We start from the raw sequence: 24341 nt of genomic DNA, 5'->3' as shown, positions 1-24341 counted from the left end.
AAGCCCAAATCCAGTCAAGGTGGGCCCTGGAGTTGGGCATTTGTGACTTCTTCCTGTGGGGTTGCCGCAAGGAAAAGGTTTTAAAACATTGTCCTCACACCTTGGAAGATCTGAAGATGCAAATTCAGGAGGAAATCACTATACTCCTCGAAATGTGCCAAAAAGTGGTTAAAGAGTTCTGAATTACCTTTATCCTACTTTGCTACTAATGGCCACAATCTTTTTGTTGTGATCTTCAGAACTTAGAGAAAAAATGGGGATGTATACAGATTCCAATTCGTTTCTTTTACTAGCCCTTCAAAACCGATAACACACCTTATGCCCCACTCTGTACTAGAAATTTAAGCATCACAATGTTTTGTAAGGATATTGTATGAAACACATGCATGAAACAGAACCGTAGTTTATTTTCAGGAAACACACAGACATTGCACAACGATGATTTGTCATATTGGGTCATAAGAATATTGATTAAGAATAACTGTGATATGAAGGATAATAATTTTTTAATATATAGATAAGGATAATGGTTCAGATATGTTAAGAATTGTTATTAATTACTTTGGTTAAATTTCATGGAAAGCCTTCAAATACTTATTTTCTTGAGATACTTAATTATTAATTTGTGGGTTAGCTCCAGTTCATAATAATTAATTTTGATATTTGATAATTAATTTCAGTAATTGTTTTGTTTAAAGCAGTGTAGACTATAATTTTACAGGACATAATTTTTAAACTAGAATTTCTAATACGGTATGAATTTCAACTTTGATTACAAAATTTTGAACATTGTATTTAAATTTTTTGGGTAATTTTAAATTCTTTTGGATATTGCTAGTGTAATATTTCGAGAATAGTCTGGAAGGTACAGAAGGAAGAGCGGACAGGCGCGACACACTGGCGCCAGAAAGTTATTTTTCACTTTGTAAATGCGTGTTTGGGATTTACGCGTCACATGGACGCACAGCTGTAGCGACAGTCGGGCAGGTTCTCTAGAGACTACCACTAGCCAGCCAATCAGGGCGAGCCCTGGCGTGGAGTGATGCACTCGTCCGAATTTCCTTATATGGTCATGTTTCTGAATTCTGTACTCTGATTGGTCAGTTGGCCCACGGGGTTGCGTCCCTTGTCTTCACCTTTACAAGGGAAGGTAGTCTCGTCGACCAGGTCACTTTTCGCTCGATCGTCGCCGAACTCGGTTACGTCGTCGGCAACTCACGCAATATTATGGAAAGTCACTAAGGGACAACTTTACGCCTAGGGGCTGGGACCAGGCCGCATTTTTTAAACCTAAATTTTTTATTTTCGGACAATTCAATTAGAAATTTTGGCCTTAGGCGTCGGCATCGGCCCGACTTTGCTTGATTCCGGTCTGTGATCGACAGTACCTTGAGTTATATAATTAACCAAGGGACATTACTAAAATATTTTTTTTGGCGAGTGACAAGACTCTTTGACCATCAACGGCAAGATGTATGATGCTGTGGTATGTATTTAGACCTTATCCTATCAAAATTCAAAGACATCGTAAAAATTTGTATAAGAAAAAACAAAAAAAACTGTGCAAGTAACAAAGCTTTCGAATTAAATTCATTTGTAAAATTGTGTACTGATGCCATGTAACGATGAGAAAAAACATTTTTTTTTTTAATTGGAAAGAAATAAACAAATTAATTTAATAAACTCTTTTATTTCCAAACTAAAATTATAACTTAAAAAAAAAAAAAAAACCGTTGAACGCAACCATTGTAATGAAAAATTCCCAAAGAACATTGTTTGTCTTTTGATACGTTTCTCTGTGTGCTTAGCCGGGCCACACATAGAACGTGAAAAGGTATACTCTTATAAGTTCTTACTTCATTTCAATTCTTCATTGTGAAGATTGCTAGCAAGCTGTCTTTGTATACTTTTCTTCCGATGTAACCTTTTTTTTTTTTAATCTGTTTGTGTAAGTCGATTTTGCGTTTCTTTCTTTTGAAAGCACATGCATGTTCTTTTTTGTTAACAGGTGGACTTTTATAGGTTCTCTATCGCTTGGTCGAGAATCCTCCCAAAAGGTGATACGAGTCTCATCAATAAAGATGGCATCAACTACTATAACAATCTAATTAATGAACTTCTGAAACACAAAATACAACCTATGGTATGAGATTAGCTTATTATTATATTATTTTGAGGTGATATTTTATGAAATGTTATGTAACTTGTTAAAAAGAGTTCAGTGTTTTTTGACAAGCTTTTAGCAAACAATACTATGATTTACCATGTATGAATATTCGAATCATTAATTACTCGTTCGTTTCTATACTGAATGCCATAATGGTGGCTAGTGCACGGTGCTTAGTTTTATGCCTTGACATATGTTCTATTGTACCTCGCAGCACAGCATTTGTAGTGGAACTGGTGTTATTCTAGGTAACTATGTACCACTGGGACTTGCCACAGCCTCTCCAAGAACTCGGCGGCTGGCCAAACCCTCTGTTGGTGGACTACTTTGAAGATTTTGCTCGGCTGTTGTACAAGAACTTCGGGGACCGGGTAAGGTTTTGTCATTACTTGTTGCTTGACTTCAGAACGCAGATTATAAAAAAAATTTCAGCAGATTTGTTATTAGCTGTGTCAACAGTAGATTTGTTGAGATTCTATTTGTAGACAAAAGCCAGAGCTCTGTATATTAGTTTTACAGTATGAAAGTTAAAGAAAGAAGTTGGAAAGGTGGTTTCAAGAACATGTGGGTTCCGTGTTTGATACCTCTGTTATCTCAATTATCTATCTCTCAAATACAACACCTATCTTCATTGTGAATTGCCATAAAATACAGTACAAACATTTCAGATGCATTTCTTTCTTTAGAGTAGAAAACAGAATGACGACAAAGCAGACAAACACAGAAGTTTTCATACAACAAAACAGTTGCAACATTTTGTAACTGTGATCTATTAACATCAGGCGTTTTCCTGACTTGGTTTATTTTTCAAAATTTTATACTGGTTCACTTGATGATCTATTGGCAACATAGCTGGTATCAACCTTTTCTCTGTGTTTTTATAACTTTATATTTTTTGTTTGTTAGTCTTAATTTTTTGAAGCAGCCAAATGTTAACTGTGGTACATGTGGTAAATCATCGAAACTTGCAATATTGATCTTTTCAAATAACTTTGATGATAATATTTTACCGTTTATAATTGTTTTCTAGGTTAATATTTATGTTTGCTTATGTTTTATGAACGTACTCTCTCAATTAATTACCGTTTCTAATATTTGTGTATTGTATTGCCTATTTGCTTTATTATGAAACAGCCATGTAACTGTAAATTTACCTAATTCTACCTAAATAATTACGTTTTTATGTGTTTTAAAATGGTTTTTAAGCTTTAAATATTTTGTTTATATGCGCAAATGCACTGTAACATATTTTTCCTTTGTAATTTTGTCTGTGGGATGATGCAATCTTGTTAGCCAGTTGCGTGGCAGTTAGAGTGAGAAAGAAAGGCGTGCGTCGACACAGTGACGCCGAGGTGATAAAACGATAATGATGCATCCGGTGTAAGGCAGAGACAGAGCAACTAGCGTGATAAAATATTTTGGGAGTCCCCGATTTTGATGTGGATTTGAAAAGAAACAGATCAAGGGAAGCCCCGGGTTATGTGTGTACAGGGTTTTTTCCATGTATTGTAATTTGTTCTGTGATTGGCTGGTGTTGGAGGGAGTGTTTGATACTGTACTGTGATTAGGGATGGGTAAATGTCCAAAATTTTATCTATGGAAATTTTCCTGGAAAATTTTCATGGAAACTTTCCAAAAACCGAAAAACATAGGAAACTTAAGGAAACTTTGATGTTGGTGTATAAATAACCATTTCAGAGATTTAGACATGTGACTGTCTCTACTGTATGAAGTTTTTATATTGTAAAATACAATATTCAAGGTTGCAGTATTAAGAGGACATTAAAATATCTTTCGTTAGCGATGTAGAAGCTGTTCTAAATTAATTTCCACATTTAGGTGGAATTATTCTTTTTACAAACATAGTTCACAAATTCATTGCAAGTAGGCCTAATCAGTTTTTAAATCTGAAAATTATTTAATCGGCTGCTTTCAACGTTACAAAAAGCTAATGTAGTGGAAGAAAAATTAAGGTAAAAATAATACTTAGTTGCAGATTTAACAGAAATGATTCCTTCTGAAAAAACAATTACATGGTCAATCACAGTTAAAATATTTGACTACATAGATTTAAAAATATTAACACTATATTATTACAATTTATCAACTGATTGGAAATAAAGACAAATAAGTTGTAACAAATAGAACACTAAAAAAAATTGATCAACAATTAGTTGCATGCATAATAAGAAATCATACATGTTACAGTTTTAACTGAATTGGAACAAACATGTCCTTATTTACATATTAACTCATATTGACATAGGCGTGCGCAGGACTTCAGTAGTGGTGGTGCCCGATAACACAACAGCCCTATCATTCACGGACCCCGAACCTAAAGCGGGATCCTCCCCCGGAAAAATTTGGATTTGAAGGCGCAAAATGGTGCTATTTAAGGTGTTACCGAACAAAAATATTAAATACACAGATGTAAAAATTTTAACATTTTTTATGACAAATTATGGCTTTGAACGTTATAATCGCCAGGAAAACTACTAAACTATTTACTGTTTTAAGCTTTGTTCAGCCATAAAGTAAATTGCACAAATTGTTTGCACGGAAGTCATGCTGGTGGCTTTGAAAAACTGTACTTGCATGTTTTCTGAAGACGCCAAATAAATGCTAGAAAAAACATTCTCAAATGTTAAGGTTTAAAATCAAAAATTCAAGGGAGTTTTTGTAACATACCTCAAATATCTAAAATATTAAAATAATAATAATACACAAATAAGAGTGGGCAAAAATTTTAACTTTTGGAATACAATAAAAAAAATTTGGTCGGCGACTGCATATAAGTCATCGAGTAAGCCTATCCGATTAGTATAATGTATTTTAAGTAGTAGTATATGTTTAGGTACAATATTGTTCAAAATTTCTTTTGAAAACAAGTTTACAAGTCCAGAACTAAAAATAAAAAACCTTAGGGAAATCTGCTGAACATAATACTCTGTATTACTAAATGGCCATTCGTCGATGAAACGGAACAATGTTTTTAAATTTATCAATTATGGCATTTGTGTTTGCACAAGCAGCCAGTTTTTACTCCACAAATGGAATCATCAGGTTTTTCAAGCGTTCCTGGCACATTGTAGACCTAAGCTTTTATTTTATGATAGTAAGCTTGAAAAAGTTCTTTCGCTTGTACAGCTAGTTACAGGCATTGTTGCAAATGTATTCATTACTGCACTGAAGCTTTTGTAGGTTGAACTGAAACTTTGACAGCCAATCAATCCAGTCAGAAACTGTTTTAGGTGGAAAGTCTGTCCATATCTCTCTTTGTCTTCAAAAGCTTCACTTCTGCTTCTAGTTCCGTAGCATTCACTCTGAACTGTTTTGAGAGAACTTCAAAGTAACTACTTTCACACTTGTAAGGACCCAAATTTAACCCCATTAGTTTTCCTGTGGCAGAGATCACTTTCTTGGTTTCTTGTGCAAACCTAGAGTTGATATCTTGAACTAGACTGTCCAAAACCGGATGAAATGTAAACAGTTTCAACTCATCCTTTTTGGTTTCTGCGTAGAAGGCAGTAGAAGAGCACAAACTGAAAATGCCTTCTAAGATGACTGAGACTTTTCTTTTTCGAACTGTAGGGATATGAACATCCAGTAAGTTACACATTTCCTTAGTTTTGGTGAAAATGTCCTCAAATTATTCTTCGTTGTTTCTCATTTCTACCAAGGCAAGGGCCAGGCTTTCAACATCTTCGACTGCTTGACAAAGGTCTATTTTAGGATTTTGCAGGGCTTTGCTCACTTTCACCACAAGCTGAAGGATTGGATGCATGATTTGCAAAGACGCGATGAAGTTGAAAGATTGCATTTGTAGCTAAATGCCTTTACCTTTAGCCCGGAGTTTTGAGTCGGAAGTAGATTCTGTACACTCTTCAATGGCTTTTACAATGTCAACCAAGTGAGCATGCGTTACAGACACAGCTTCTGAACGGCACGCCCAACGAGTATCTGAAAGGGATTTTAGAGTCTTGGTTTTGATAGTAGTTTCTTTTACAATATCCTTATAGATAGCACTAGTCTACAAAAAAAAATATTTTTTTTATGTAACATGAATACTTTTTACGTATTCCTATGTACTTTGACCTGCTGAATCCGAAAATGACACTGAAAAACATCTACCACGTCTGGTTTTTTTGTTATAGAGACACTGGCAATAGAGTGGTAAATATAGGAAAAATAACGCCACAGACTTATTATAAAAACAAAAATTTGTAATGTAATCGTACACAATAATTTTTTTCTCTTTCAAACAACTTAAACACATTATTTTACCTATGAACAGTTTGTTCATATTTTTTCATTTTTTTCTTTTATGTGGAGTGGCATCTTCCTTCTTCAAAAACCAACAGTAATCTCCGAGCATTGCAGGATCCCAGCGGCCTTGGTATCTCGTTTCAATAGTTGCTATATCCTGGTGGAATCTCTCACCTTGTTCATCACTTATAGCTCCAAGATTCTCCGGGAAAAAGTTGATATGCGAGTGAAGGAAGTGAATTTTAAGGGACATTCGGCAACCCATAGCTCTGTATGTTTTCAAAAGGTTAAGAACTAAACTCTTGTAGTTATTTTCTCTGTTGTTGCCAAGAAATCCTTTTACCACCTTCACAAATGCTTTCCAAGCTGCCAATTCTTTTTTGTTTAGCTTTTTTTCAAATTCAGCATCACGTATGACCTTCCTGATGTCATGGTCCAGTGAAAACACCTTCTTTTATTTTCGCTTCACTAAGTTTTGGGTAAAGTTCCGGCAAGTACTTAAAACCGGGTCTGTCTCTGTCCATGCCTTTTACAAAGTTCTTCATAAGACCCAACTTAATGTGCAGAGGAGGAAGTAGCACGTTTTTAGGGTCAACCAAAGGATCGTTGAACACATTTTGTTCCCCTGGAGTATAAGATTTTCTTGGCGGCCATGATTGTTTAACAAAGTGCTGTTTTTGGTCCCTGCTGTCCCATAAGCACAAAAAACAACAATACTTTGTAAAGCCACCCTGAAGTCCCATTAATATAGCTATCACTTTCAAGTCACCACAAATTTGCCACTTAAAATCTTCATACTTGATTGCCCTTAGAACTGCACCCAAGTTGTCGTAAGTCTCCTTCATTGAAACAGAGTAAGCAACTGGAATTGACGGCTTTTTATTTCCATTGTGGAGTAAAACAGCCTTGAGGCTAGACTTAGAGGAGTCAATAAAAAGTCGCCACTCTGTAGAAACATAAGTTAGTCCAAGTTCATTCATTAACCCTACAATGTCGAAACATACACACATAGGCCCCTCAATTTTGAAAAATACAGAGAAGTTAGCATTTCTCTATCTGAAGGGCGTTATGGTTGCGCCTTTTGCTAAAAGATTCCACTCTTGTAATCTTGAACCTAGTAGTTCAGACTGCTGCTTTGATAAGCCTAAGTCACGGGCCAAATCATTTAGTTCATTTTGCTTGATAAAGTGAGGCTCACTAGATGGAGGAACATATGTAGGGTCAATGGTATTTTCTAACAACTCTTCAGTTTCCGAATGTAAGTCTTCATTGTCATTTAGTTCTGGAATTACCAAATCTTCCCAGTTTAAAGGTGGAGTTGGAACGAGTAGGCCTTCACCGTGAGGAACAGGTTTAATGGCTGATGATACAGTCAATGTTCTTCTTCTTCGAATAACCTTCAGTATTAGTAAGGCAAAAGTAGCAGTCATTAAAGTGGTTAGTTGGTTCATGCCAAACCATAGGTACAGCAAATGGCATACTGCTTCGGTTACCCTTCATCCACTGAATAAGTGTTACGTGACAGCTCACACAACTACTATGTGGCGCCCATTGTTTATCTTGGTCTCCTATTTTGCATCCAAAATATAAAAAAATGCTTTTTTTACATCTTCATTCATATGCCTACCGTGAGATTTTAATACATAACATCCACAAATATAACAAAACTTATCTGGTGAATTTATACAAAGTCTTCGCTGCTTTGATGCCATTTTCGCACAAAACTTTAAATGAAAACACACATAACCTCACTTCACAGATGCAGCACTTCACTGACAGTGACAGAAGAAAAATAAATATGCTGCTGTACATTTTACCAAATACTGAAAATATATTAAAATTGAAGTTGTTTATTTTAAAAATTATGTAATCTAAAAAAAGTCTTGCAGTTTCATTTAAGCCAACACGTGTGGCGTTTGTAAGAAACATTAAATAAAATGTAAAAATACATGATTCTTGGAACAATTTATATAATACAATAATCTTATTATAAAAAAATGTTGGTTGTTTAACATAGTGGTTTGAACCACACCACAATTCACATTTTGAATCCTAGTTGCGCGCTCTACCACTACACTACCGAAGCTATTATAGTTCGGTCGAGATACAGTGTATTATCAAGAAAGTAAAGCCGGTTTTTCTAATGTATTTTAAAACTTCTGATTACTTTTTTTATAACTATTTTAGTTTAAATTATATATTTCACGGTAGTTTCACACTTTCACTATCATATAGTTTTATTTGACACACAAATACGTTTAGTATCTCCCCTAATGCATACGAAAGTGACTAAGGGTTTTAGTTACTGCACGTGGGTCCGTCATTTTGATGACTCTGGCACGTTCTATTACCGTTTTGTTTAAGACTTCTGTTATGAAAACTTTCATACCCGAAGGCAGACCCATTGAAAGGGTGCTGAAAAGTTACCCACACGAGAGTAGGCGCACTAACAGAAAAAAGGTATGAAAACTGCTAAGGAAATGGGTATTGTGTGGGGCTGGTCTAAGCGCACAAAACCAGCAAATGTGCGTCCAAAGTGTTTATCTACAAGAGGAACGCAATTTTCAAACAACAACCCTTACACCTTAAGTACTTTCAAGACAATGCACATTCAATAACAGCAATTTTTAAAAGCCTTCAAAACAGCTAAAACTGGCTTATTCAGCAGGCCGCTATCTCTCAAAATATACTAACCTTGCCTTGGACTTTCCACCCCATTTTACGCTAATGCAATTAAAAAATAAATATAAAGCACCACAGATTAAATATAGGAAAAATAACTTACTGTTTTCAGGCTGAACATCCGTACCCTCCGATCTGGAACTAGAATCCTTTTCGGGATCGAGCTTTTTAATTTTAATCATCCATTTATACATCATACAGACAGATACATACAGCAATTAATGAACCATAACAACTGTCAACTAGTGAAAATAAAATGATAATTAATTAATGAGTGATCCACGTAACAAACACAGGCTGTACTCGTGTACTCATGTACTCATTAGAACAGTAAACTGATGAGTAAACAGTACGAGTAAACACTACACAGTAGTGCTACCTGGCGACGGCGACTATTATTCCGTGCGCCTGCAGAGTGGAGTGAACAGTGGACACCGAGCGTGCATTCTATGTAATTCGAGGAGAACTAGGAGAAGTATTTACATTTCAGAAGTTTCGTAGCCGTGACCCATGTGTACAACACAAGTAATTGCACCTGGCTTGTTTCCGTGCATATAGTCGGTTCAATTGATAATTGATATACTGATAGTGTTATGAGCACATATCTGTAACTCGACACGATTGGAAAACATATTTTTTTGGAAATAATACGTTTTTTTTTTAAGTATGTATTATTTCTGCTTGTAAAAAACAAAATAACGTTAACCCTAATGGTGGTGCCAAGGCACCTGTAGCACCTACTGTGCGCACGCCTATGCATTTTGGGTCTTTGAAACCAATGAAATCATCATTGTCCTCATAACTGAAATCACTTTTTTCTTCCTCTTCTGTTTCATTGTTAGAACAAGATGCACTGTCTTCTTTTAAAACACACTGTGGTAGTTTTTTCTTCTGCTGTACTTTCTCACATTCGTCTTCCACAATGACAGTAATAGAATCTTTCCTTTCCAATTTTTCAATGTCCTCCAGGATGTGGTGACACAATTTCCAGTTGTGGGCAATGAATGATATTTTACCTGCTCTTTCAGTGGTCAAGCGGTTTCTTAGTTTTGTATGTATACTACCATGTGTACTGAAAAACCTCTCTGTAGCAGAGAGGTTACTTGCATACCTAAGATTCTGTTTGCAACTTTTGACAGCTGTGTATGACCACACAGACCTTCCCACCAAGTACAGGGTTCAATTTGACCTTTTTCAAGCGCCATCCAAAGAAATTCTTTGGCCCACATACCTTCTCTACTTCGGTACTGAGCTAACTATACCTTCTTCAATGTGTTCCATATCGGTTGAAATTTTGCATATATACGTACTCAACAGTTGTGACAGTGTTATCACCATACAGAGATCTCCACAAATCAGGAATGCCAGTTCCATCAACGAACAATCCAATTGCATGTATCATTGCAAAACATATATGCAACTCACCTGGTCGCACAATCCAACGGTTATGAAGATCAACTCGTGACATGATTAGTTGTTGAACTGGCTTATAAAGACCCAAGTCCAAAGTAAAGACTTGGAATTATTTCCACAGATGTGTTTAGTAACAAGTTCTAGTTGAGTAAGGAATGTTAATTGAACAGAATGATTAGTTGGGCTAGCTGGTATAATCGGTAGGACACACAATCTTGCAATTCTTGCTGGTTGTTCTAGTAATGCTGAATTGAAGCCTGACCAAGTAGGTATGGAATTTGTTTTCTTTACATCTGGCAACACAATCCCTGGACTATTGCTTTCAAGTGTTTCTTGTGATTCAATCTCTGATGTAGAATACATTGCATGTTCTGAATAGCATTTCAAACATTTACTTAACAGCCAAGCCATGTCAATTGAAACATATTGTGAGAGATCTGCTTTAGCAGAATGTACAACTTCCTTCGTAAATGTTTGGTTCAGTGGCTTAATGTTCTTTGGCCCTTTATATTCCACCAAACATGTCATATATCGAGGAAGAACTGTCAACGAGCGATTTATTACTGAATCTGAAACCACTATTGTTTTAGGCTGTTCTTCAGCTAAGCACTCTTGGTAGCAGACCATGACTGTTCCATGTAGAGTTCCTTTACCATCAGGGGTATCTTCGAGGAAGTCTATGTTATCTACTGCACAATACATAAATCTCCCTTTTACAAAGTCATGCGGAATATACACTCCGCCATTTTCTTCCATTCGGCGCATAACCTCTTCTGCTATTGAGGTCTCCAAGCGCAGAATTTTACTATATTCAATTGAGCAGCCTAAACTATGCATAAGTTGGACAAGGAATTTTCTACGAGTATTGGAGTGAACTGTTAAACCAACACCTAACTGAAGTGGATAATCACGAAGTTTTCTTGGAGATAGTGGTGATAGATTCTTTTTTCACTTGCCTTTTGCTCAGACATTCATAAATAAGGCTTTGTGAAAGTATTGATGCCTTATGAGCTACCTGTTCTGTGTCAATTTTGATGTTTTTGAATTCATTTCCTCCAGCAATACACCACTTAAAGAAAATTTCAAGTTCAACTGGAACAACTTGATCTTGATTGTCAATATCCACTGATCCATGGAAATGCCACTGGTTACTAGACATTTTCTTATCACACTTGCTGCCTCAAACAGAGTCTTCATTTGTCCAGAAAGGCTAGTAGCTTCTTCCGCTTTGGATAAAACAACATTTGCTGTAGATTTTAACAACATACGTTGTGGCTGATTTTTTTGGATGGGGTTAACGAATTGTAGGTCCATGTCCCATAACTCTTCTTCGATAAATGATTTCAGTGCTTTTCTCTTCATGATATCATTCTCCATTCCATTTTCTGCACATATTTTTTTGTATACATCTTCTGCTTCTGCAATAGAAACCACCTTCCCATCTTGTAACGCTTCTGAAAGTGAATGGATAAAGTCGATTTTACATGCACTGTCTATTACGCTAGCTGCAGTGTCCGTATTTTGATCTTGATGTTTTTTACATAAAACGTTTACAACATTCTTTGTATAACACTCTTTATGGTAGCAAATGTCATACGCATGTGCATCCTTTGGATCGATGCAACCTGATAATTTTACTTTCCAGGGTTTTCATTGTTGCTTTGATTCACTGCTTCATTCTGTTTCGTACCTGCGCTACTGGTTGCAATTGTGAATAATTCATGTTGCCTGGATTTAGCTTTGTCACAAAAGAAACATGTATTTTTCTCAACTTGTCCACCGCATGATCTTGTGTAAGGTGTTGTTTTATTACCTGTTGTGGTTTCATTTACATCTTCGATAGAATCTTGACTTTTTTTATATTTTGTTTCCAATCTTTCCAGCTGTCCTTTGTGAGTGCATCGTTTGTAACAGGATAGATTCCAACGACCGTTTCGTTCTCTCAATCGGTCTATGTTACTTAATAACTCTTCGGTATATTCAAATTCTGTGTCTCCATATTGACTCTATTTGACAAGGGCTTCAATAAGTTTTGTTGTAGATTTTGATTGTCACCAAGGTTTCATGTTGATTTTTTTGACACAGCAAACAAAGATTGTAGTCAACACTACATCGTTTTCTCTTTGTTGGTGGCATCTGAACTCGTAGCACTCCTTCCTGTTTTGCAGATCAGTTTTCCAGATATGAATTATCCTGAAACACAGAAATGAAATTATTTAAATCATAAATATCAGTGACAGTTATTTAAATTAGGGGTGTGCGGGAATAGGTTTTTGTACTGCGGGAAATTTTCGGGAAAAATAAATTATTCCCGCGGGAAACGGGACGGGATCGGGAAAATTAAAAAAAAAGCAAATTTTTAATTATAATATGAGAAGATGGCCATTTAAACGTTTCTTGCAAAGTTAGTTGTTTTTTTTTGCTGCTATTTCTTTTGTCTACTTCACTTGCCCTTTTTTCAGCGGCGACTTCATATTTTTTAGCATCCTCAAATTCTTTTACTATAGCCAGACGTGCTACCATGCTCGCATCTCAAAAAAATTTTCACACGAGACACACTTTGCCAGGGATTTACTGTCTGTCAGACGTTCAAGATACTTCCAAACACTTTTATGTTTACAAGTAACAAGCTAATCGGTTGCGACATCCTTTATTTGTAGGCTGCTAGTTTGTTTTAATATACAACGGCATCGAAAATAGGAACAGATACTTTGCACAAGCCTTAATAACGGAAAGTCAGCCGACAAAGCCCGCCAAACTAAACAGTAAACTATTTTTTTCTCCCAAAGCAAAATCATAGATGTTTAGATACTCGTGAGCAGTGGTGTAAAACTACGTGATTTCATATTTTTCAAAGTGCCAATACAGTTCTCTACATCGCCACTGCTATCAAGTAATGAGAACGGTTACACTTCGTTATGTAACGCAAGTCTAGTATTTCTTATATCTTTGGCGAAAAGGTTGGATTGCGCATGTGTTTTGTTTGTGTCTAAGGACACACAGTGGTTTTAGGTTAAGTATTCGATGGTGACGGCAATAACGTTATATAACTGACTATTCACGTATCTTGCAAATTTGTACCCTTGAAGAAATATATTTATGAATGCATACAATATTTAAGGTACTCCGTGTACGTTTTTTATATTCCAATTAGATATGTGTAAACGATTATCATAATTCACTGCACACCACAGCTGTCGCTACGATCGGCATACGTTTAAAAGATGTTTCGTGCTTAAATAGTACGGAAACCCTTCAAAAATGTACGAATCCATAATAAAATATTGTTGTAAAAACAGTTTGAATTGATAGAAAACATTTTCACATGATTAGTAAACATTTGTAAATTTTTAAACAATTTCCCGAAAAATTCGGGAGCAATAAAATTCCCGCCCGGCTTTCGGGAAGCCTATTTTCCCGACTTTTTTCCCAAAGCGTCGGGATCCCGCACACCCCTAATTTAAATTAATATTTCTGTTATACAGGATATATAAAACACATTTTTTTACACATTAGTTATACGTACAAATACTATCATGGAACAGAACATTTAAATCGCTCAAATTTTAGGTATCACTAGACAGTTATTTGAATTCTTGAATCATTCTGCTCGCGCGGGATATCGGAAACACAGATTTTCTACAACACATGAAAGACATGCATGGCATTTTGGTAATTTTCAATAGCTTTATTAGTTTAATCAAAAGTAGCGGTCAAACTACAGTTATTTTTGTAATAAATGCCAATGGCCCTTGAAAATATCTTTCCAATGAGCTATTAGAAAGTAAAATCACTTAAATAGCCACAAAGATATGCCCGTTTCTTTCATTTCAATGGTGGCCATCTTTGATGATGTCATAAATGTCGCTTGCAACATATCCGAGAATGTCACCATTGAAATTACTTAACTACATACTTTTACCGACTCAATAAGACCTCCGGTATGTTCCCTTCATTAATCTTGCCACGGGATGCACGATGCTCCCGGACTAAGTACGCTTTTCCTGCAAACTCACACCATTTTTTTTTCATTACCAAATACACTGTTAGATTTAAAAGAGTTTTGTGTTATTTGTGTAATAATATTTTAATTATGTTATGTATAATATCATAAACATCTCTATATTTTCATTTTCTTTAACATAATTTTTGTCCCTAATTCAATTTTTGCAAGAGGTTTTTTTCTATAAAACAGTTTTATTGTGAAGTTTGGTTATTTGTGGCATGGTTTGATACACTACTGCAACACCTTCCTATAAAATTCATAACATGCTACAATAATATACTTTGTGTGTGGCATGGCACACTGATTTGGACATATTGTAAGAAGACTTATAAAAGTGAATATCTTATGTAACCAGAATTTTAAAATTCTCAATTTTGAATTATTACTGCCTTAGACAAAAACAGAAAGTGCAGATTTATATAGACAAGTTGGTGTATTTTATAAAACAAAGTTAAATGTGTTAACGTTTGGTTAAAAAATTGATTTAAGACTGAAAGAGACTATTAGCTTTGTAATATTCACAGATTTCTCTGATTAAGTAGACATAGTCAAGGAAAATATGTTAATGCTCAAGATCATGGTTAAATGAATTTTTCTTTAGATATGTTTTTTGGTTCTGTGAACTCTGCCTTACCTCAGATTGCTCCAGCCATCGCACTGCAGAGCATGGCCCCTCGCAATGTTGGAACACATGCATGTGCCCATCAATGTCAAGCCTTGTGCAAGGTAAAAGCGAACCAGTAACACAACAATGGGAGATTAACTGGGAACATCTGGAGATAAAAACTAGGAACTTAACTAACACGGCCCCTACAACTCGAAACAAAACCGCAGCCCATGAACACCATGAAGCACGAAACTGGAATGCAGATGAACTACAAATTAGATGCAACCCCAAACCTCGCCTGCCATGTCATGGAGAGGACGGCGCACATGGAGCTGCCGACCTCAGCCTACCCCACCCCGACCCCTGATGAGCCGGCTAACACTACCAGAGCTTAGCGGAGCCCCACACGAGGACCCAGAGGCATACTTGCAGCAGTGTGAAACTCGACTGGCGCGCTGTGGGTTACCACAGGACGAGTGGGCGGACAGGACCAGAGAACAACTGCGTGGTACCGCCCGGAACTGGTGGAACCTGTGGGGAAGGTTCGACATCACGTGGCAAGAGTTCAAAGTGACTTTCAAGCGCCGGTTCAACACCAGAGCACCTATAGTACAGTGCGCATCACAGTTTTACGGCACCACACAAGAGATGGAGAACCGGTCGAGAACTTCATTGCGAGCAAACTGCAACTGTTCAGACGAATTTCACCGGATATTGATCCCATCCATGCACTACCCACAGTCACCATGTTACTACGGGATGAGTTGCAGCCCTTCCTATGAGTCAGCCACACACCGACAGTAGAGGACTACATCCAGCAGGCGGTAGCGACTGAACGCAACCTTCAAAAGATCTGGGGCTGACCACCACCGGAAGCACACAGGGGAGACCAGGGACCACCCAGCAGCTGGAGACAACCCGCCCTGCAAGCCCCGCTATCTTTCCAACCACGACACACCCGGGCAATTGACGAGGCACCACCACCACCGGTGGTGCAACGTGTGTCAGGGTTCCCACCACCAGGGACAGCATATTTCAACCGCCCCCCTCCCTGCCGAAGAGGTTGCCCTCAAGGGACACGCCACTGGCATAGTGAATGCCCGCGGACAACAGCCAACCCACAGGCTGGAACCACGCAACCACCGCAACAGCAACCACAACCACAACAATCACCTTTGGGATACGTTTTGCAGGGGAGGCGGGAGTAGAACCCCCCTTCCCCGCGCCAACAGGAAGTTACCAGCCACCGATATTGGGACAGATCGGTCGAACCATGGACAATGGAAGTGAACAACCGACCCACAACTGCCCTGGTTGACACGGGGGCGAGCCGGGTGTTCATTCACCCCTCCCTGGTGCCATTCGGAGCGCTACGCCCACACCGTGGCGAGCTGCACGTGGCCACCACCACCCACGCCGGCCAGATGATCGGATACGCGTATGTCAAGGTGAGCCTGCGGGACTTCGTTACTCATGTCACTGCCGTGGTTCTTCAGGAATTACACGAGCAGCTCGTGTTGGGACAACCGTGGTTGGCAGAGCACGAAGCAGTGCTGGAGATGGATGCCGCCCGCGTCCACGTTGGCATGACAGAACGACTCACAGTGTACGCCATGGGACAAGTGCCCACACCAACTGGCGAAGTATTGACTTCGACCTACCTCCGGCAAATGTTCCCCCAGAGTTCCAAGAACGGGTAAACAGGGCCCTTCGCGAGCGACGGGACGTGTTCGCCGTAGCCGACCCACTCAGGCGGACTACAGTGGCCAAGCACTCATTCCCTACCACCACAGACCACCTAGTGTACGACCCCCCATGCGGGTATGGTTTTCACGAACAGCGAGTAATCGGTGAACAAGTCACAGAAATGCTGCAGAATGGCATCATAGAGCCCTCGAATAGTCACTACAATGCCGGTATAGTACTAGCCTCGAAAAAGGATGGGTCCTTCCGGTTCTGCGCGGACTTCCGGCCGCTGAACGCGGTAACCATAAGTTCCTCACCCCCGCATATTAGTGATGAGGCGGCCGTAGCCAGCCAGGTAGGGCACGGGTGTTTAGCACCTTGGACCTTAAGTCCGGTTACTGGCAGGTGCCGATCAGATGGGAAGATAGGGAAAAGACAGCTTTCACCGTGCCTGATGGCGCTTCCAGTTCCCAGCGATGCCGTTTCGTCTGAAGTGCACCCCAGCATCTTCCAGGCCATGATGGACAGAGTCCTAGAAGGCTACATAGGGCAGTTTATGATAGCTTATCTCGACAATGTGATCATTTTTTCGGAAACGTGGGAGGACCACTGCGATCATCTGGCCCTAGTGATGGAGCGATTGGCCACCCACCATCTTATGGCGAACCCTGCTAGGTGCCACATGGGGGCTGGTGAGGTAGACTTTCTCGGTCACATTGTCAGCAAGAGTGGGAAACATCCCCAGTTAGGCCACTTGCAGAATGTCGCGAAAGCCGAAGCTCTCCGAACGCGTAAACAACTGCAAAGATTCATAGGCTTAATAACTGGCTGCGCAGCTGTATCCCGGACTTTTCTCAAATCATCTCCCCCCTCACAGACTTGCTCTCGCCTCTAGCACGCTACCGCTGGGGCCCTTTGGCGCAACGGGCATTCGATCAAGTTAAACTTGCATTCACCCAATGCCACTCGTTGACCCAGGTGGAACTCGAGCGCCCCCTTTTCTTACAAACAGATGCGAGTGCACTGGGAGTGGGTGCAGTGCTATTCCACGTGGACGCGCAAGGAGAGAGACAAGTGATCAACTACGCCAGCGCAAAATTCGGACCAGCCAAGAGACGATACCACAGTAATGAACAAGAGTGCCTAGCGGTAGTCTGGGCAGTAAAGAAGTACCGGTCCCACCTCGAAGGCAGACAATTCACCCTCCGAACAGACAATCGGTGTTTGACTTGGCTACATACCATGCAGGGACGAAAAGGCAAATTGATTCGCTGGGCATTGCTCCTCCAGTCATTCGACTTCAGAGTCGAGCACGTACCGGGTCAGAAAATCAATTGTGCTGTACCGTGAGCCGGATGCTCGAGACAAGACAATCGACACAGAGGAATGGGAGAACATCCTACCCCCCCCCCACCACCCAGGCATACGCGCCGGGCAAAGTGGACACGCCCCCGAACACGGCAGTCGACGTGGACCACCGCGTGCTCGAGGCACAACAGATGTCCCCCGACGCCGCGAGATGCCGAGGGGTGTGCGACGTGGCAGAAGCGGGATGGGAGACTGATGAACAAGCCACCTGGGGAAGCGACCGTCTGAAAGACCTATGTGCCCCCCAAGGCCCGCGAAACAGTGCTACGCTTCTATCATGACCACGACCTCGCGGAACACCCGGGTACCGATCAGACCCGTAAAGCAACTACCATTGGCCAGGGGCGGCCCGGGATGTCCGCGAGTACGTCCGGGAGTGTGAAACCTGCCAGCCGTGCAAAACCTGATGCGGAGACGGGTGTGCAACAGCAACAACCCCGCCAACCGCCAAACCCGTCCCAGACCATCACTCTCGACATCATGGGGCCGTACCCGCGTTCGCCACCGAGCATGCGCTTCCTATTGGTCGTAACAGACATTTTTAGCAGGTGGACGGAAGTGTACCCTTGTGGAAACGCGCGAGCGTCGACCATCATAGCCATCCAGTCAGGAAAAAACCTGGAATCATCACAGAATTTTGACTTTCAGCAAAAATCTTGAGTCAGGGAATTAAAATGAAATGGTGAGACAAAGACTCCTCTTGTCTCTATAACCCATTAACTTTCTCATGCTTATTGTCTTTTGGGTCAGTCTTTGCTGGTTGCAATACTTATGTAATGCATAGGATATTTGAGCAGAGATGTATTTTTTGGCACGTGAGGTTGGAATACATCTGTATTACCTTGGAGTGATCCTTATGTAACGTCATTTTGTACAATGTTTCCAAGACTTTTGTTAGTATGTGGACAGTTTTGTCATGGCTTGGAAGGATTCTGCTTCAATATTTTCAACAGATATTCACTTAATGTAATAACATTGGTGTAAAAAGGCATGAAAGTGATGATGATTACGAAAACTTGCCCACATTTTCACATCAATGATATTATGCTAAGGGAGGTGTCAAGTTAAAATTTGATAAATAGCCCTTCAATAAACTGACGTGCACAGAGCTGCAAATCTGCAGATCGCTGGGACTGTTGTACTGATGTATGGGGGATGGCCGATCCGCTGAACACGCATACGTGCTAAGTAAATCATTGTGTTATACCTGCTATTTAATTCTTCTATGGCGAAATTGTCAAAATATTTTATAGAGGAGTAGTTTTTCATTGAGGTTGATTCTGTCTCTCATACAAGTATGTTTTGAGAAGACACCATATTTAAAAGCTGCAAGTGTCTTACAGTATGCATAAGTAGTCGTGCCAGTCTTTTGGGTACACTTGCATCATCAAGTGTACACTCAACGAGGTCGCAAGGGGCTGATGACCATGAACTGACTGTACAGACTGTAGGTAGGTGGGAAGAAGCCAGAACAGTTTAGCCTGCCAGGCCAAACTGAAGTATATACAACAGTTGGAAGGAATACCATCGAAGCAACTTTCATGTGTGAAAGTATCGCCAGTGTTCAGGGCAATCACGTCTGGATAGATGAAAATACACATATTACGCATATTCCCAGTTAGCATTTAAGATTTAACATAAAATTGATTAATGGTAGTTTTCTTTAACAGTGCTTATTACCATAAATTTTGGAGACATGTATCCACTGTAGTTGAATTACTGAAGGGAAATGACATTGTCAGCCAAGTTTTTAAAGTTTAAGATCTATGTTATAAGAAACATTATTCTCCATTTCATTGATTAGCTGCAATAATTTTCTGATATTTCTCAAATGAAATTTAAAAAAATAGTCTACAGTTTAATTTTTAGGGGCTCATAATCCCCTTAATGATCTCTTAAGGAAGAAGGTGTGAATATGTTTTCGTTATATTTTCTCGAAGTGAATCACGTCCTGGGCTCTGTTGTTCGAAACACTCTACAACCACCCATGTTGTTCGATACTTAGTTGTGCACACACCTCGAAACATTTTTTACAATAAATTACATAGCATGAATTAAAAATACTTTCAAAAAATTTATAACTATAATTCTTATCTTTCTAATTAGTACTTCAACAATTTTATTCTACTATAATTTTCCAAACAGAAATTCTAATATAAAAAATTTTAAAGTAAAATCATTTTGATCTTATGAACCTACTTTACTGTTATTTTAAATATAATATAAAATTAGGCTGCTGAATAAAACTATAGCAACTATATCAAGGATTTCCTGCCTTACATGCCATGTTTGTTATTTCATTTTTCGTTTCCTATTTTCTTAACATATATTTATTTATCAGTGGTAACAGGAACACAAAATTGATGGCAACAATCAAGATCACTTGCATGACCTTTAACAGTTCTAAAATAACATTTAGTAAATATCCTGTGATAACATTGGTTACCCACCAACAAATGCAAGGGTGCTATCAGAATTAATTTACAGCAAAAACCTCTTATTTGACAGTAATGCCAAGAGAATGAACTAGCCAACTGGGTGCGTGGCACCGAGCCTTGAGTAACTGTAACTATGTTGATGATGATGAACATTATGTTGAGATGATAATATTATGAATATGATGATTGATGGATGATTCAGGGTTGGCTGATTTTAATCATGGTTTAAACCAATTGGTTTTTATAAAAAAAAATTCTTTTAAATAGTGTATTTTTAAATAGAATGTCTTAATATTTTTAATTGTAAGCTTTTATTACACTCTAATAACAACAAAAAATATTGTTTCTTGTGATTTACAGGAACAAAAAAAAATATACTAATCAAGATCTTATCTTTTGAATTGTCTGAAATAGGTAGTAAATTATATCCAGCTAAATACTCCTCTAAAATTAAATTATTTAGTGAATTGTAGTGAACGTTGGTTTAAAAAAATAGGAAATAAATTTAATTTTTAAAACAATTTCTATTTTGTGGGAAATTCCTGACTGTATGTAAATCCCTATTCAATGGAAAACACCCATTCTATGGATAAATCTTTTCCTGTTGGGAAATATCCTTTCTGTGGGTAAGTCCCAGTCAGATGTGCTGATTTGCTTGACTTCAGTTCTGTAATATTATAACTTTTCTGGTTCAACATGAGCAGCAGAAAGCGGGATTTTGTATGACTTTCATTTGTACATGCTGAGAACCAAAATAACTAAAGTAATAAAAAAAATTGGGTTTAAACAAAAAATAGGTTGTTTGGTTTTTGTTTTAAAGAAACCTGTTTTTTTTTTTGTTTTTTTTCAACAATGAAGATTGTGAGGATAATATGATGACGTTGAAGCTGCTGATGGATGTGGATGGGTGACGAGCTGCCGGCACAGGTGAAGTGGTGGGTGACGCTGAACGAGGGGGCAGAGGTGGCGGCCGGGTACAGCTCACCGCGACACTACGCCCCAGGGGTGGAGGCCCCGGGTGTGGGCGACTACCTGGCAGCCCACACACTGCTGCGTGCCCACGCCAGGGCGTACTGGCTCTACGACTCTCACTTCCGCCGCTGCCAGGGAGGTGCGGCAACACCCCACGCAAGACCGACACCATCCCTGCCAATCACGTTCTAAACATCTTTGTCATCGACACGACACACTATCAGATTACAAAGACAATCTATTTCTATCGCATTGCAGGAAAAGAGCTTCAGAATTTTGTTTTCTACAGATGGTTAGTCTGATGGATTGTTAGTATTTAATATTTATTTATTTATTTATTTATTTGTAATTGTAACATGCCAACCAACAGGAGAAAGCCTTTAATGGTTGGCACACAATTAGATACATATACACTCACAATAATAAACATAAATGAAAAACACAAAACAATACAATATAATACATATAAAAACAAAACACACATAACGAAAGACAATAAAACAAAAATCAAACTTTACAATTTAGACAAAACAGAACTAAAACACATATGATCATTAGGAACTAAGGAAAATAATTAAAGTCTTTATCAAATTTATTAAAATTGGTTATTAGCCTAAAGATAATATCATTATTTCTGTTAACTGTACATAAAGTGGAAGTTAAACGACTGTTAAAAGGAGGTACTCTTAAACCGGTGTTGTCAAGTATATATTTACAGTTTAATTTGTTAGTATAACATTTTTTAATAAAAATAAAGTCAAGTAATTCTCTTCGACTTGAGAGGAATATCAGATTGGGTAGAGGAAGTTGTTTTTGAATAATAATATTTATTAATTTATTCTGTATATTTTCAATTTTCATATTATCGCACATATTGATGTTGTTCCAAATTACTGAGCAGTATTCTAGTTTTGACCTAATTAATGCTGTGGTGAGGCCTTGTGGCTTGCACATTACACACTGTTTTACTTTTTGCAAGGAAAGTCCTTGGAAACTAAGTTACCAACAATTGTAAAACTGGAAGGCAGAGCTTTGTAATATTGCAAATTTGTGAGAGTTCTTAGGGAAAATTAATTAATAAACACACAAACTACAGGTTTATTTTAATCAATCGCCAGTATCAATGAAATTGTGGTTCAAATTATGCATAAAGAAATAAATATAAGATGGTGTTAAAAATTACAAATTTTGTGGAAAAAATGCAAAACATTGTGTTTAATTTGAAACTTTGTAAAAGTTTTCTAATAAATAATAAAAAGAATTAATACATTAAATAAGAGCTACTACACTCGAAACAATAGGAAAAAATGTTCTATTAATAATATTATTTCTATTTTAAACACAATCTTAGCCTACTAATTTAAAATAATATTTTAATGAAAACAAATAAATTTGACGTGGATGAACTCATGGGTGAAGCAATATAGATGTTGACAAAATATGTTTAATATGTGTGATACACTTCCACACATTAATAAACTCGAAGTTAAATTGCAGCTATTCACTATTTGAATCATTACAGAATCTGAAACTATTTATAATTTCTAAACCAGCAAAACTATTAGTTTTCATTATCTAGTTGTATCTGTGAATAGTTACAAGTGATAAAATATGCAAGTGTTAATTGGAAGAGCTTCCTCGCTATGTGGACTGTCAACACACTGAAAACAAATATTTTGACTGTGAAATTAATCTCAGTTCTTCAATTCTGTTGAAATTCCACAACATATTTCCAATTTAGAATGTAAGCTGCTTCTATTCACATCCATTTTAAGAGTCTGACGAATCTGTCCCACAAACAGCAAGTGAAGACCCAAAGGCAACCCTAACAACCTGAAGCGTGGCATGAAATTAACACATTGACTGCCATTTCAGACATATATAACTGACACCACTGCATTCCTGCAAGGCCATGCTAGACAAATATGACTGACAATCAATATTTAACAGCAGGATCTGTTTGGCATATATATTTGACACTAAATGGAACTTTACATTATAGGGTTAGTGTGTGGCCTCTTGAGAAACATTTAACTCAATCCTCATGGCTTCTCTATGTTGACTGAACAAAATAAAGGGAATTATAGGTGAGACAAAATCTGGAGTATGAAGTTTACAAAAAAAAACCTTTCATTATTTTGTTTAGTGTTTCTGCACAGAGATAGTGTGTACTACATAAATAATTAAAACATTACATTTTAAACTGTTTTACAGAATTTTTACATAATTTACATACTTATTTTTGGGCAGGAAAATGAGATTATTCCACATAGTATTATTTAGCTATGTTATTTACAAAAACATTTATTATGGTTACCATCTTGTAAAAAAACACACATTGAAACTGTAATAGGCCTATCAATAAAAAAAAATTACATTTATTTATTTTCTTTCGGAAAATGTCTTTGGCCTTTTGATCAGGAAACATGAGTGCGTGTCTTCTGCATGAACTGTACAAAAAATACATTTATCACTAGTAGCACAATCTAAAGTATCAAATACATTGCAGAAAGCACTTCAAAATGACTGTGTGACAACTATCTTTGGTGATGTTTACTAAAACATTCCAAACACATGAAAGGTTCATTTTGACAGTCACGACAAAATGTACTCGCTTGCCTAACCTTCTTTCTGGCAGCAACTCTTCCCTCAGTCTTCTTCAGATTCGCATAGTACAACATACACATCCACCTCAGTTTCTTGTTGTTCTGTGCCACCTTTGCTGAGAGAACATGC

The 24341-nt window shown here is 38.0% G+C and overlaps 1 protein-coding gene across 2 annotated transcripts in view; it reads left to right on the top strand.

Annotated features, from left to right (window-relative positions):
* Positions 1-24341, top strand: part of LOC134531122 (myrosinase 1-like) — a 213356-nt gene that overhangs the window by 70988 nt on the left and 118027 nt on the right. For both annotated transcript variants that reach the window (XR_010074940.1, XM_063366692.1), the window contains exons 3-5: positions 2009-2143; positions 2416-2538; positions 21561-21744. Coding sequence is in view for 1 of the 2 variants with exons in the window: in XM_063366692.1 (XP_063222762.1) it covers positions 2009-2143; positions 2416-2538; positions 21561-21744 (442 nt within the window). In the remaining variant the exon portion in view is untranslated. The remainder of the gene's footprint in view (positions 1-2008; positions 2144-2415; positions 2539-21560; positions 21745-24341) is intronic.

Source organism: Bacillus rossius, chromosome 3, assembly GCF_032445375.1.
Source record: "Bacillus rossius redtenbacheri isolate Brsri chromosome 3, Brsri_v3, whole genome shotgun sequence".
Lineage (NCBI taxonomy): Eukaryota > Metazoa > Arthropoda > Insecta > Phasmatodea > Bacillidae > Bacillus > Bacillus rossius.
Note: the sequence above shows the minus strand (reverse complement) of the source record. Positions and strands in the feature narration are given on the sequence as shown.